This window comes from Symphalangus syndactylus, chromosome 13, assembly GCF_028878055.3.
Source record: "Symphalangus syndactylus isolate Jambi chromosome 13, NHGRI_mSymSyn1-v2.1_pri, whole genome shotgun sequence".
Classification (NCBI taxonomy): Eukaryota; Metazoa; Chordata; class Mammalia; order Primates; family Hylobatidae; genus Symphalangus; species Symphalangus syndactylus.
The window spans coordinates 40,300,421-40,311,972 of record NC_072435.2 but is presented as its reverse complement, the minus strand read 5'-3'; the positions used below and the strand labels follow the sequence as shown (position 1 = coordinate 40,311,972).

Sequence of the window (11,552 nt, the reverse complement as noted above, 5' to 3'; positions counted from 1 at the left end):
CGGCCCCGCAGGAGAAACGAGCGTCAAACTGCCCTCTGACCCCAAATTCGGGGTCCCCAAATCTGCGGCGCGCCCCCTCGGCGTCCAGCCCGGGACCGAGAGGGCGCTCTAGGGAGGCGCTGGGGCCGGCGCGCCAGGAGGCCGAGCGGCGGCGGGGGCGGCCCTGGCAGGGGGAGTAGAAGGGGGAAAGGGTGCGCTCCCCCCTCCCCGCATCCTCAGCGCCGGGCCAGGCGCGCCTGAGGGACGCGGGGGCGGCGGCAGCAGGAGGGTCCCCGCAGCACCCTGCGAGCGCGGCAACCCCGGCCCGCGGGCGGCGAGTTCCCGGTAAGTGCGGTCCCGAGAGCGGAGCGCGCCGGGGAGGCGTGGAGAGGGGGGCTGGGCGCCGGGGACGTCTGGGTCCCGCGCCCAATGGCTGGAGGGCGGCCGAGCGCCGCCCGCCCGCCCTGCCCGCCCCCTCTCCCCTCCCCCCGGCACTCCCCTCCCCCTCCCCCGCCCGCCGCTTTCCCCCGCCCCCGCCCCGGCGCCAACTCCGCGGCGCCTCCTTAAAAAGCGCGCGGGAGTTGTAAGGGGGGGCCGGAGCGAGCCGGAGTGAGCGAGAGCGCAGGGTAAAGGGGGCGGGCGGGGGGCCCGGGCTCCACCTTAAAAGCGGGCGCGTGGGGGTGGGAGGGAGGAAGGCGGGCGGCGGGGAGGAGGGAGGGAGGGAAGGAAGGGGGGCCGGAGTGTCCCGGGCGCAGGGCGCGCGTGCGGCGGCGGCGGCGGCGGGGAGGGGCTGGCCGCGCCGCGCTCCCCTCCTCCCCTTCGCATCCCCGGCCCCGCGCGCGCCCAGCAGAAGCGGGTCTGTGTGTGCGTGCGTGCGAGTGAGTGAGTGTGTGCATATTTTTTTCTCTCTTTTCTTTCTCTCTCACTGTTTTTTCCTCTCTCTCTCTCTCTCGCTCCCTCTCTCTCTTTTTTTTTTTTTTTTTTTTTGCAAAGAAACAGCAGCGCCGCCGCCGCTCCGCCGAGGCGCTGCGCCCCCCCGGGGGGGAGGCGGAGGAGGCGGGCAGCGGCGGAGGGAGGGGAGCCGGGGAGGGGGGCGCCGCGCTGGGAGGGAGGCAGCGCGCACGGTGCAGCCGGGCCGGGCGGGAGGCATGGCGGGGCCCCCGGCCCTACCCCCGCCGGAGACGGCGGCGGCCGCCACCACGGCGGCCGCCGCCTCGTCGTCCGCCGCTTCCCCGCACTACCAAGAGTGGATCCTGGACACCATCGACTCGCTGCGCTCGCGCAAGGCGCGGCCGGACCTGGAGCGCATCTGCCGGATGGTGCGGCGGCGGCACGGCCCGGAGCCGGAGCGCACGCGCGCCGAGCTCGAGAAACTGATCCAGCAGCGCGCCGTGCTCCGGGTCAGCTACAAGGGGAGCATCTCGTACCGCAACGCGGCGCGCGTCCAGCCGCCCCGGCGCGGAGCCACCCCGCCGGCCCCGCCGCGCGCCCCCCGCGGGGCCCCCGCTGCCGCCGCCGCCGCCGCCGCGCCGCCGCCCACGCCCGCCCCGCCGCCACCGCCCGCGCCCGTCGCCGCCGCCGCCCCGGCCCGGGCGCCCCGCGCGGCCGCCGCCGCCGCCGCCACAGCGCCCCCCTCGCCCGGCCCCGCGCAGCCGGGCCCCCGCGCGCAGCGGGCCGCGCCCCTGGCCGCGCCGCCGCCCGCGCCAGCCGCTCCCCCGGCGGTGGCGCCCCCGGCCGGCCCGCGCCGCGCCCCCCCGCCCGCCGTCGCCGCCCGGGAGCCGCCGCTGCCGCCGCCGCCACAGCCGCCGGCGCCGCCACAGCAGCAGCAGCCGCCGCCGCCGCAGCCTCAGCCGCCGCCGGAGGGGGGCGCGGCGCGGGCCGGCGGCGCGGCGCGGCCCGTGAGCCTGCGGGAAGTCGTGCGCTACCTCGGGGGCAGCGGCGGCGCCGGCGGCCGCTTAACCCGCGGCCGCGTGCAGGGGCTGCTGGAGGAGGAGGCGGCGGCGCGAGGCCGCCTGGAGCGCACCCGTCTCGGAGCGCTTGCGCTGCCCCGCGGGGACAGGCCCGGACGGGCGCCGCCGGCCGCCAGCGCCCGCCCGTCTCGCAGCAAGGTGAGCGCGCCGGGGAGCGGGGGCGCCGCGCGGTGGGCAGGTGCGGGCGAAGTTGGTGGTGGGGGCGCGAGTCCCGGGAGGAAGTGGGTGGCGGGTGGCTGGGGCTTTGCGCGCGTTTCCTGCGGGCTCGGTGCGTGGTGACCTTGGCAAGTGATTGAATCTCTCGGAGCCTCAGTTTCCTCCCCTGTAAACGCGGCTTAATAACAGTAGCGACCCCTTGGGGTTGTTGAGTGAGTTTAGTAAGATTCGGTTATCGAGGGCTTTAGTTAACACAGAGCCTGGCACGGAGTGAATGCGTAAAAGTTAGTCCGTATTGTTCTTAAAGGTGGAATCGGTCCCTCCTCTCCACCGCCCGGATGCCACAGTCAGGGTCCGGGATTAGAACAGCTACTAATCTTGCATGCTTCTCTCCTCGGCCCCAGAGAGGTGGAGAAGAGCGAGTGCTTGAGAAAGAAGAGGAAGAAGAAGATGATGAAGATGAAGATGATGAAGATGATGTGTCAGAGGGCTCTGAAGTGCCCGACAGTGACCGTCCTTCGGGTGCCCAGCACCACCAGCTTAACGGCGAGCGGGGACCTCAGAGTGCCAAGGAGAGGGTCAAGGAGTGGACACCCTGCGGACCACACCAGGGCCAGGATGAAGGGCGGGGGCCAGCCCCGGGCAGCGGCACCCGCCAGGTGTTCTCCATGGCAGCCATGAACAAGGAGGGGGGAACAGGTAAGGATTCTTCTGGGTGGGGGAAAGTGCTAGGTGGAGAGGAACTCAGCCCGAAGACAAAGCCAAAGGCAGGTGTTTTTTTCCTTCCCAGCTTCTGTTGCCACTGGGCCAGACTCCCCGTCCCCCGTGCCTTTGCCCCCAGGCAAACCAGCCCTACCTGGGGCCGACGGGACCCCCTTTGGCTGTCCGTAAGTTGGGGTGTTGGAGACATGGGGGTGCTGCCCAGGTGTGTGGCACAGCCAGAGGGACATCCGTGTTCACTGGTGCCCATCTGTTTTGATGCAGTCCCGGGCGCAAAGAGAAGCCATCTGATCCCGTGGAGTGGACGGTGATGGATGTCGTCGAATATTTTACTGAGGCTGGCTTCCCGGAGCAGGCGACAGCTTTCCAAGAACAAGTGAGTTTCCAGACCAGGACTACACACTGACAGACACAGAGGGCCTCCCTGGGATGTGCCCTGACCCCGGCTGTCTCTCTTTGTCCCTGTCCCACCCAGGAAATTGATGGCAAATCTTTGCTGCTCATGCAGCGCACAGATGTGCTCACCGGCCTGTCCATCCGCCTCGGGCCAGCCCTGAAAATCTACGAGCACCACATCAAGGTGCTTCAGCAAGGCCACTTTGAGGATGATGACCCCGATGGCTTCTTAGGCTGAGCGCCCAGCCTCACCCCTGCCCCCACCCATTCCGGCCCCCATCTCACCCAAGACCCCCCAGAGTCCAGGAGCTGGACGGGGACACCCTCAGCCCTCATAACAGATACCAGGGAGGGGGCACCCTCTTGTCCTCATCTTTGCCCCTTGTGTCTCTCTCACACACATCTGCCCCTCAGCACGTCGGTGTGGGGAGGGGATTGCTCCTTAAACCCCAGGTGGCTGACCCCCCCCCCCGTCCAGGACATTTTAAGAGAAAAAAAAATGAAATGTGGGGGGCTACTCATCTCCCCAAGATCCTCTTCCGTTCAGCCAGATGTTTCCTGTATAAATGTTTGGATCTACCTGTTTATTTTGGTGGGTGGTCTTTCCTCCCTTCCCTACCAGCCATGCCCCTCTTCTCAGTCTGCCTCTGGCCTCCAGCCCCTAGGGGACTAGTTGGGTTGGGGTTCCTCGGGCCTTTCCTCTCCTCCCTCTTTTCTTTCTGTTGATTGTCGCTCCAGCTGGCTGTATTGCTTTTTAATATTGCACCGAAGGTTTTTTAAATAAAATTTTAAAAAAAGGAAAAGGGAAAAAAAAGCCACGGAGTCCATTTTATGAATGGGACGGGGAGAGGGCACTAAAGAGCCTCCTAAGAGAGCCTCAGGGTAGGACAGAATTGTTTGGGGAGGGAGAAAAACAGAAACAATGAATTATAGCTGCCTCACAGCCACGTATAACAATAATTGCTCCAGGAAGGTGGGAATATTTTCTTTTTTTCTCTGTAATCTCACCATGTCCCGAACAGAGCTAGGCACACAGCAGGTGCTCAATTTTTGTTTTTCTTTTAGAGATGGTTTCATTCTGTCACCCAGGCTGGAGTGCAGTGGTGCTATCATAGCTCACTGTAGCCTCACACCCCTGGGCTCAAGTGATCCTCCCACCTCAGCCTCCTGAGTAGCTGGGACTACAGGTGCACTCTGCCATGCCCGGCTAATTTTTAAAAATTTTTGTCCGGGCATAGTGGCTCACGCTTGTAATCCCCGCACTTTGGGAGGCCAAGGCGGGTGGATCACGAGGTCAGGAGTTCAAGATCAGCCTGGCCAAGATGGTGAAACCCTGTCTCTACTAAAAACACACAAAAAAAATTAGCTGGGCGTAGTGGTGGGCGCCTGTAATCCCAGCTACTTGGGAGGCTGAGGCAGAGAATTGCTTACACCTGGGAGGCGGAGGGTGCAGTGAGCCAAGATTGCGCCACTGCACTCCAGCCAGGGGCGACACAGCGAGACTCTGTCTCGAAATTTTTTTGTGGAGATGAGGGTATCACTTTGTTGGCCAGGTTGGCCTCGAACTCCCAGCCAAGCGATTACTCCTCCTGTAATCCACGCTGGGATTACAAGCGTGAGCCACCATGCCTGGCCTCAAATATTGTTGAATGGCTAGCAGTTAAGTCTTTGGGTTTATAAGCATTTTCTCAACTGTCCTCCCCAAGTCTCCATAAGACAAAGAACTCATAAAATCCCACCTTACAGAAGAGGCAGCTGGCCTGGCACAAGATGCTGTCTGCTCAGGGTCACACAGGGTGGCATGTGACACCTGTCCGAGTTCTTCACTCAGTCTTTAAATATAATTAGCGTATTTGACATAATGTACATTAAAAACTATAAACCTGTCAGCCTTTGTCTACTGCAAAGAATCCACTACAAATATTGGGGGCAAGGATCTGTTCTAGAACCATAGTAGGGTCTCCAGACCTCATGATCCTCTTCATTAAAACAACAGAAAATTCTTTCTGGGCCATCAGATGAAATCATGAGATAGGAGATTTCCAAGTGAAGATTTTGTTTGTTTCAAGACAGAGTCTTGCTCTGTCACCCAGGCTAGAGCACTGGTGCAATCATAACTGTGGTGACAGCCTCGAACTCTTCGGTACAAGTGATTCTCATACCTCAGACAACACCCAACTAACGTTTTGTTTTTTGTATAGACAGGGTCTTGCTATGTTGCTTAGGCTGGTCTTGAACTCCTGGCCTCAAGCAATCCTCCCGCCTCAGCCTCCTGAAGTGTCAGGATTACAGACATGAGCCACCAAGTCCAGCCTGAAGATTTTTTTAAAGATTTTTTAAAATTATTGTTAGTAGTAGTCGTCAGAGCTACTACATCCAAAGTCCCTACTAAGTTCTAAGGCAGTTTCTCAACTCCATTAGAGTTGTTTTTTGTTTTTTGGTTTTTTTTTTTTAAAGAAAAAAACAGGCTGGGCACTTTAGGAGACCGAGACGAGAGGATAGCTTGAGTCCAGGAGTTTGAGACCAACCTGGGCAACATAGAGAGGCCCCCATCTCTAAAAATTTTAAATTAAAAAAATTTTTTAACAACCAAAAGGGTTCTGGGAGTGAGGGGCTGGGGCCTGGGCGGCCTCATTCCATATACCTGTGCCGGGTTGAGGGATTGGAGACACGTTTAGAGATCCCTCCACTCTAGGAATCCACCTGGAGAGATAAAGGTCCCGGCCCTAGCCACACCCCCAGGACACCGCCAGAGGCCACCTCCCTAGGCGGGTCCCTCCCCACCGCCAGGTTCCCGGAGCGCGTGCGGCGCGTGTGCAGGGGTTGGGGGCCGCGGGCGCGCGGACTGGAGCGGCGCGCCCCTCCCGCGTGTTGAAATTCAAAAGAGGCGAACGTCCCCCGGCGCGGCGGCGCGGCTCCGGTGGAGAGGTCAAGGCAGGGGCCAGTCGGAGGCTCCCGGGGCGGGGTCGAATCCGCGGCCAACCTGAGCAGCAGCGGAAGCTTAAAGAGCTCAGGTTCCCGCCCCCCGGCCCTACCATGGCTACAGAGCAGTGGTTCGAGGGGTCGCTCCCCCTGGACCCTGAAGAAACACCGCCTCCAGACTCCTTGGAACCTGGGACGCCGCCCTGCGGAGACCCCTCCTGGTCGACGCCCCCTGGCAGGCCTGGGAACCCACCTGAGCCAGATCCTGAAGATGCTGAGGGGCAGTTGGCCTCGGCCTCGGCCTCCACGCCCTCCCCCGAACCTCTGGTACCCCGGCCCGGGCCAGCACCTCTTCGCCTATCCCTGGACACTTTGTTCAGCCCCATCACCCAACAGCTGCGCTACCTACTGAAGAAGGCGGATGATTTCCAGAGTTACTTGCTCTACAGGTGATGCTGGACAGGGTCCCAGGTCCCCATGGGTAAGGAGACTTGGAGGGGAGGCGACAGGATGGGTGACACACACCAGGGTCGCAAAATTACAAGCGCTAGGAGCCAGAGGGAGACAGTGGAAGAAGCTAACATATTAGAATCCAGTTTAAGAGAGTGAGGAAGACTGTAGGATTGCGGGTAGGGGATGGCTATTACTGTCCTGGCAGTGTGGGCCTGGGGTTGTCAAGTCTCTAGGACTTTTTCTCCCAGTTTTTAAGTGCTGTCTTAGATTTTGAGCCCTGTGCTGGCTAAACAAGACCCACCTGAGCCAAACTTGGCCTGCAGGACATCAGTTTGAGACTCCAAAGGATAATGTGATTCCCAGACCAGGTTTCCCTGTGACTCTCCAATTTCAGCGTCCATTGGAATTTCCTAGGAGGCTGGGTTGGATTTTGTTTGTTTGTTTTTGAGATAGAGTCTCACTCTGTCACCCAGGCTGGAGTGCCGTGGTGCAATCTCGGCTCACTGCAACCTCCGCCTCGTGGATTGAAGCAATTCTCTGTCTCAGCCTCCCGAGTAGCTGGGATTACAGGCGCCCACCAACACGGGTTGCCCGGCTAATTTTTTTCTTTTTAGTAGAAACAGTTTCACCATCTTGGCCAGGCTGGTCTTGAGCTCCTGACCTCATGATCTACCTGCCTTGGCCTCCCAAAGTGTGGGGATTACAGACGTGAGCCACCGCGCCTGCCCAAAGCTGGGGTTTTGTTTTGTTTTGTTATGTGTTTTTTTTGAAATGGAGTCTTGCTCTGTCACCTAGGCTGGAGTGCAGTGGGGTGAACTCAGCTCACTGCAACCTCCGCCTCCCAGGTTTGAGGGATTCTCATGAGGCTGTTTTTTTAATGAGACGGAGTCTCGCTCTGTCACCCAAGCTGGAGTGCAGTGGGGCAGTCAGCTCACTGCAGCCTCGAACTCCTGGTCTCAAGCAATCTTCCCACCTCCACCTCCTGAGTAACTGGGACTATAGGTGCCAACATGCCCAGCTAATTATTTTTGTGCTATGTTGCCCAGCCTTGTCTGGAACTCCTGGCCTCAGGCAATCCTCCAGCCTCAGCCTCCCAAAACTCTAAGATTGCAGGCGTGAGCCACTGCGCCCAGCTCCTGCAGGAAGCTCTGGGTCCTAAGTGTTGTGAGACTCAGGTGTCAGCACTTTAACAAGTGTTCCAAATGGGCTCGATGCAGGTAAACCAGAAAGATGTTCAGAAAAGACCTGAAACTGGGGGCTTTTCTAACAGGGGTCAAAGCCAGGGATACAGGTTGGGGTTGAGTAGAATGGGGAGAACTGCGAGGTGGGGAGGGGTTGTGAGGGATTCCAGGCAAAGGCCCCCTTCTTCCTTCAGCAGAGACCAAGTACAGAAGGAGCACCTGGCCAAGGCCATGCCCACCTTCTTACAGATGTGTGAGCCCTACTTCCTGTACCTGGAGGCAGCCGCGAGAAGCGTACCCCCCATCTATGGACCCCTGCAGCAGCTGGTCCGAAAGGGGGTGTGTGGAGGTTTCTTAGACCCCACGCCCCTTTCTTCTTGCAGCTCTGAGCCTGCGGGGATGGTGGAGGGGGAGGCCCACTCCTCTCAGGCCAGCTGATCTCACTGTAACCCCCCTCTTGTATGCAGCTGTTAGAGATCTCCCAACAGCTGACCCTGCGCCTGGAACAGCTGGTCCTCATGTACGCTTCCTTTGGGTTCGTGGACCTGGAGGAGACAAACCCCCTTAGGTAAAATGGTAGGAGACTCCGATGGGGGGATGAAGGAGTCCAAGGCCCGGCCTTACCCCTCCATTCTCTCATGTCTCGCCAGCATCTCCTGTTTCTTTTGCGGGAGGTTCTCCATCAGCCTGTCCCATGAGGTCTCTATCTTCAGATACTGTGCCCCAACCGCCTACACTGCCAGCCGCTTCCCCCGCTACCTCTATAAGAAGATGCGCTGGCACCTGGAAGCCACCCTAGAGGCCCCTGGTCGGGGACAAGATTCCCTTGTGGATTAGTAAGTCCTCTTACCCAAATCAAAATCCTCCCCTTTATGATGAATGCCAATATGGCCCTCCAAACCATCACCAGCAAAGTGAAAAGTGAGCCAGGGCCCAAGGCAGTGGCTCACGCCTGTAATCCCAACACTTTGGGAGGCCGAGGCAGGAGGATCACTTGAGCTCAAGAGTTTGAGATCAGCCTGGGCAAGATGGCAAGACCCTGTCTCAACAACAACAAAGAAATTCGCCAGGCGTGATGGCTGGCGCCTGTAGTCCCAGCTACTTGGGAGGCTTAGGCAGGAGGATCACTTGAGCCCAGGAATTCAAGGCTACAGTGAGCTGTGATTGTGCCACTGCACTCCACCCTGAGTGGGAGGAATAATCTCTCTTAAAAAAAAAAAAAAAGTGAACCAGGAAACTAAAGGCTTTTGAAAGGCTACCGCTATTTTCTTAAAGCCCACCCTCCCACCAAAATAAAAGTTCTCATCTTAAAAGTAGGCTGGCAGGGAGAAAAGGCCTTGGAGTCACATTCCTACCTGAGAACTTCAGGGCAACTTCTGATGAGTTCCCACCTCACCTCCAAAATTAAAGCTCTCAACAGAAGTAGCTAGGAAACCGATCACTTCTAATTACAGCTCCCTCCCCTCCTAGCTACTTTCTGTGCTATCGAGATACTTGGGAAGACACAGGCCAGAGTCCAGCCAATTCGTGCCCACAGATCCAGAAGCTGTGGTCCATCGGCCGATGGGTGCCCCTAGGACCAGCCGAGGATGACCTTTATTCATGGTAGGAGCTAGGGCAATAGCAACGTGGGCCTGGGCGCTGGAGGGGGAGGCAGAACCCCAACAAAGACAATCCACTTTCCCACTTTGCTTCCCTTAGTAATGATAGCATTTTATTGTGCCCTGAAAAGCACTTCATGCAGACCCCAGTAACAACCCATGGAGATCTATGCTATTGGCCCCATTTAACAAAGAAAACAGGGTGCTCAGAGAAGTTGTTACCTGCTCAAGGACACACAGCTAGCAGTGCGATTGGACAGGTCCCAGGACCAGTTATTCAGCCTCTAGGAGCCATTACTAAGTTTCTGATCAACAAGGAAACAAGTTTCCCCCGGGGGTTTTTCCCACCAGCAGCTGAAACAAAGCCTCTTTCACCTGAGCCTCTCACTCAAAGGGAGGGACTCCCGAGGGGCAGGGGCCACTCAAGTACAGGCCTGTCTATCCCTGGCCCCCCCACCCCAGGATTTTGTGCCCGCAGCCGCTTGGGGACTACCAGCAGCTGCTGACCATCGGCTTCCAGGAGCCCACGCCCACGCTGGCCACCGACCTGCTGGTGCAGATCCTCACGGGCCAGGCAGGCCAGGCCCGGCCTCCTAGCGCAGCCGGGCCCGCGGGATGGGCAGCGCAGGGGTCTTGAACCTGGGGAAGAGGGTAGGAGCTGGAACTTGACAGTTCCAAACTCCAGAAGAGGGGGCAGGGGAGGGGCTCACTCGTTCTCGCAGTGCAGCCCGGCCTCGCCTTCCAAAAGGCCAGGCCGAGCTGACCTGTCTGCACCGAGTCCGGCTCGGCCATGGGGCCCTGAATGCGGACACGTCAGTTTTGTGTTAAATAAAAGAAAGAAAGAGGTCACAGGCTCTGCGTCCGCTGCGAATGCCGCGCCCCTCCCCCAGGGGGATTTCCCCACCCACTCGCGTGGCCTTCTGGGAAATGCAGTCTTTTGAAAGAAGCCTGGAATCCGCCAATAGGCGGACGAGAGTTTGGCGCATGCGCATAGGCGCATATGAAGCAAAAAGGGAAGTGGTGTCCGTCAACACCGGAACCCAGAAAACTGCAAGTTTAGGGTAGCGGGGAAATTCAACGTCCACTGGAGGAAGAGACTTAAGGCTACGCCCACTCCCATATTTTGACCCGGAAGTTATTTCTTTTAGCTTAAAAGACTACTTTTCCCGACGCTCCCCAGGAAAGTGCGCTCGATCAGTTTCCAAAGGGCCCGAGTTAGATTTTTTTTTTCTCTTCCAGCTTTTGGGACTTAGGGGCCAGACAGGTCGTCGTCTTTCTTGGGGTATCCGGGGTGCGGACAAGGTGGGAGAGCCCTATGGAATCCAAGCTTAGGATCTCTTAGCCTCTCTCCAACCTCGGACTGGAGAGGAGACTCTGGCTGAGAGAAATGAACTCACCTGCTCAAAGCTCCTGCGAGCAAGTGGCGGACCTTGGACCTGAACCGGGTACTTGTAGCCCGTTGCAAGGGGAAGGTGTCCTCCTGAGCCAGGTGTCACTCAGCTTCGGGTTTTCCCCCTTTAATCCAAGAGGGACCCTTTTGGTTCTCCTCCCCTCCCCTCCCCCCGCAGCATTTTCATAGAGGAGACACCCAGAGCCCTGCCCTTATTTATGATTTTGAGCAAAGCACCTACCTTCCAGTCCCTGGCACATAGTATTAGCCTCCGTTTCCAGATGATAAAAAAGGACGTTAGAGGTGAAATCAATCAATATTGGATGCCAACACTAGTTTCGCTCTTGTCGCCCAGGCTGGAGTACAATGGCGTGATCTCGGCTCACTGCAACCTCCGCTTCCCAGGCTCAAGTGATTTTCTTGCCTCAGCCTCCCGAGTAACTGGGATTACAGGCTCATGCCACCACGCCTAGCTAATTTTTGTATTTCTAGTAGAGACGGGGTTTCGTCATGTTGGCCATGCTGCTCTCCAACTCCTGACCTCAGGTGATCCTCTCGCCTTGGCCTCCCAAAGTGCTGGGATTACAGGCGTGAGCCACCGCGCGCGGCCACTATTGCTCTTCCATGGGTATTTCTGGTGACAATTTCTGACTGCATCAAGGATATTTTTTAGTCCACAGCTGTGGTCTGAATGACATCAAGGAAATCCTGATGCTCCCTGATACCGCCTTGAGGGAGTCCCTGTGAGTTTTCCTGTGGCTCTAAGATTTTTTGGGGGGAGGGA

At 58.6% G+C, this 11,552-nt stretch overlaps 2 protein-coding genes across 3 annotated transcripts; both read left to right on the top strand.

Moving 5' to 3' along the window:
• Nucleotides 1–726: 726 nt before the first annotated feature.
• SAMD1 (sterile alpha motif domain containing 1) lies at nucleotides 727–4,035 on the top strand. The gene is made up of 5 exons (XM_055238164.2): nucleotides 727–2,087; nucleotides 2,510–2,804; nucleotides 2,896–2,992; nucleotides 3,090–3,201; nucleotides 3,301–4,035. Exons 1-5 carry the CDS (start codon nucleotides 1,128–1,130, stop codon nucleotides 3,457–3,459), a joined length of 1,623 nt encoding a protein of 540 aa, XP_055094139.1. The 5' UTR covers nucleotides 727–1,127; the 3' UTR covers nucleotides 3,460–4,035.
• A 1,975-nt stretch (nucleotides 4,036–6,010) lies between these two features.
• C13H19orf67 (chromosome 13 C19orf67 homolog) lies at nucleotides 6,011–10,246 on the top strand. 2 transcript variants are annotated; one of them, XM_055238176.2, is made up of 6 exons: nucleotides 6,011–6,592; nucleotides 7,975–8,116; nucleotides 8,245–8,345; nucleotides 8,428–8,613; nucleotides 9,248–9,382; nucleotides 9,841–10,246. In XM_055238176.2, exons 1-6 carry the CDS (start codon nucleotides 6,258–6,260, stop codon nucleotides 10,013–10,015), a joined length of 1,074 nt encoding a protein of 357 aa, XP_055094151.1. In that variant the 5' UTR covers nucleotides 6,011–6,257; the 3' UTR covers nucleotides 10,016–10,246. The 2 variants fall into 2 exon arrangements, with proteins under 2 accessions (XP_055094151.1, XP_055094150.1); XM_055238175.2 differs by having other exon boundaries at nucleotides 7,972–8,116; nucleotides 9,841–10,245.
• The last annotated feature ends 1,306 nt before the right edge of the window (nucleotides 10,247–11,552 follow it).

What these genes read in the sequence shown, in the direction of transcription:
- SAMD1 (XM_055238164.2), top strand. Translation starts at nt 1,128, where the DNA reads ATGGCGGGGCCCCCGGCCCTACCCCCGCCGGAGACGGCGGCGGCCGCC. An exon ending in GAACAAGGAGGGGGGAACAG is followed by an intron (nt 2,805 to 2,895) that starts GTAAGGATTCTT and finishes TTTCCTTCCCAG; the next exon opens with CTTCTGTTGCCACTGGGCCA. An exon ending in GGGACCCCCTTTGGCTGTCC is followed by an intron (nt 2,993 to 3,089) that starts GTAAGTTGGGGT and finishes GTTTTGATGCAG; the next exon opens with TCCCGGGCGCAAAGAGAAGC.
- C13H19orf67 (XM_055238175.2), top strand. Translation starts at nt 6,258, where the DNA reads ATGGCTACAGAGCAGTGGTTCGAGGGGTCGCTCCCCCTGGACCCTGAA. An exon ending in GAGGAGACAAACCCCCTTAG is followed by an intron (nt 8,346 to 8,427) that starts GTAAAATGGTAG and finishes ATGTCTCGCCAG; the next exon opens with CATCTCCTGTTTCTTTTGCG. An exon ending in GAGGATGACCTTTATTCATG is followed by an intron (nt 9,383 to 9,840) that starts GTAGGAGCTAGG and finishes CCCCCACCCCAG; the next exon opens with GATTTTGTGCCCGCAGCCGC.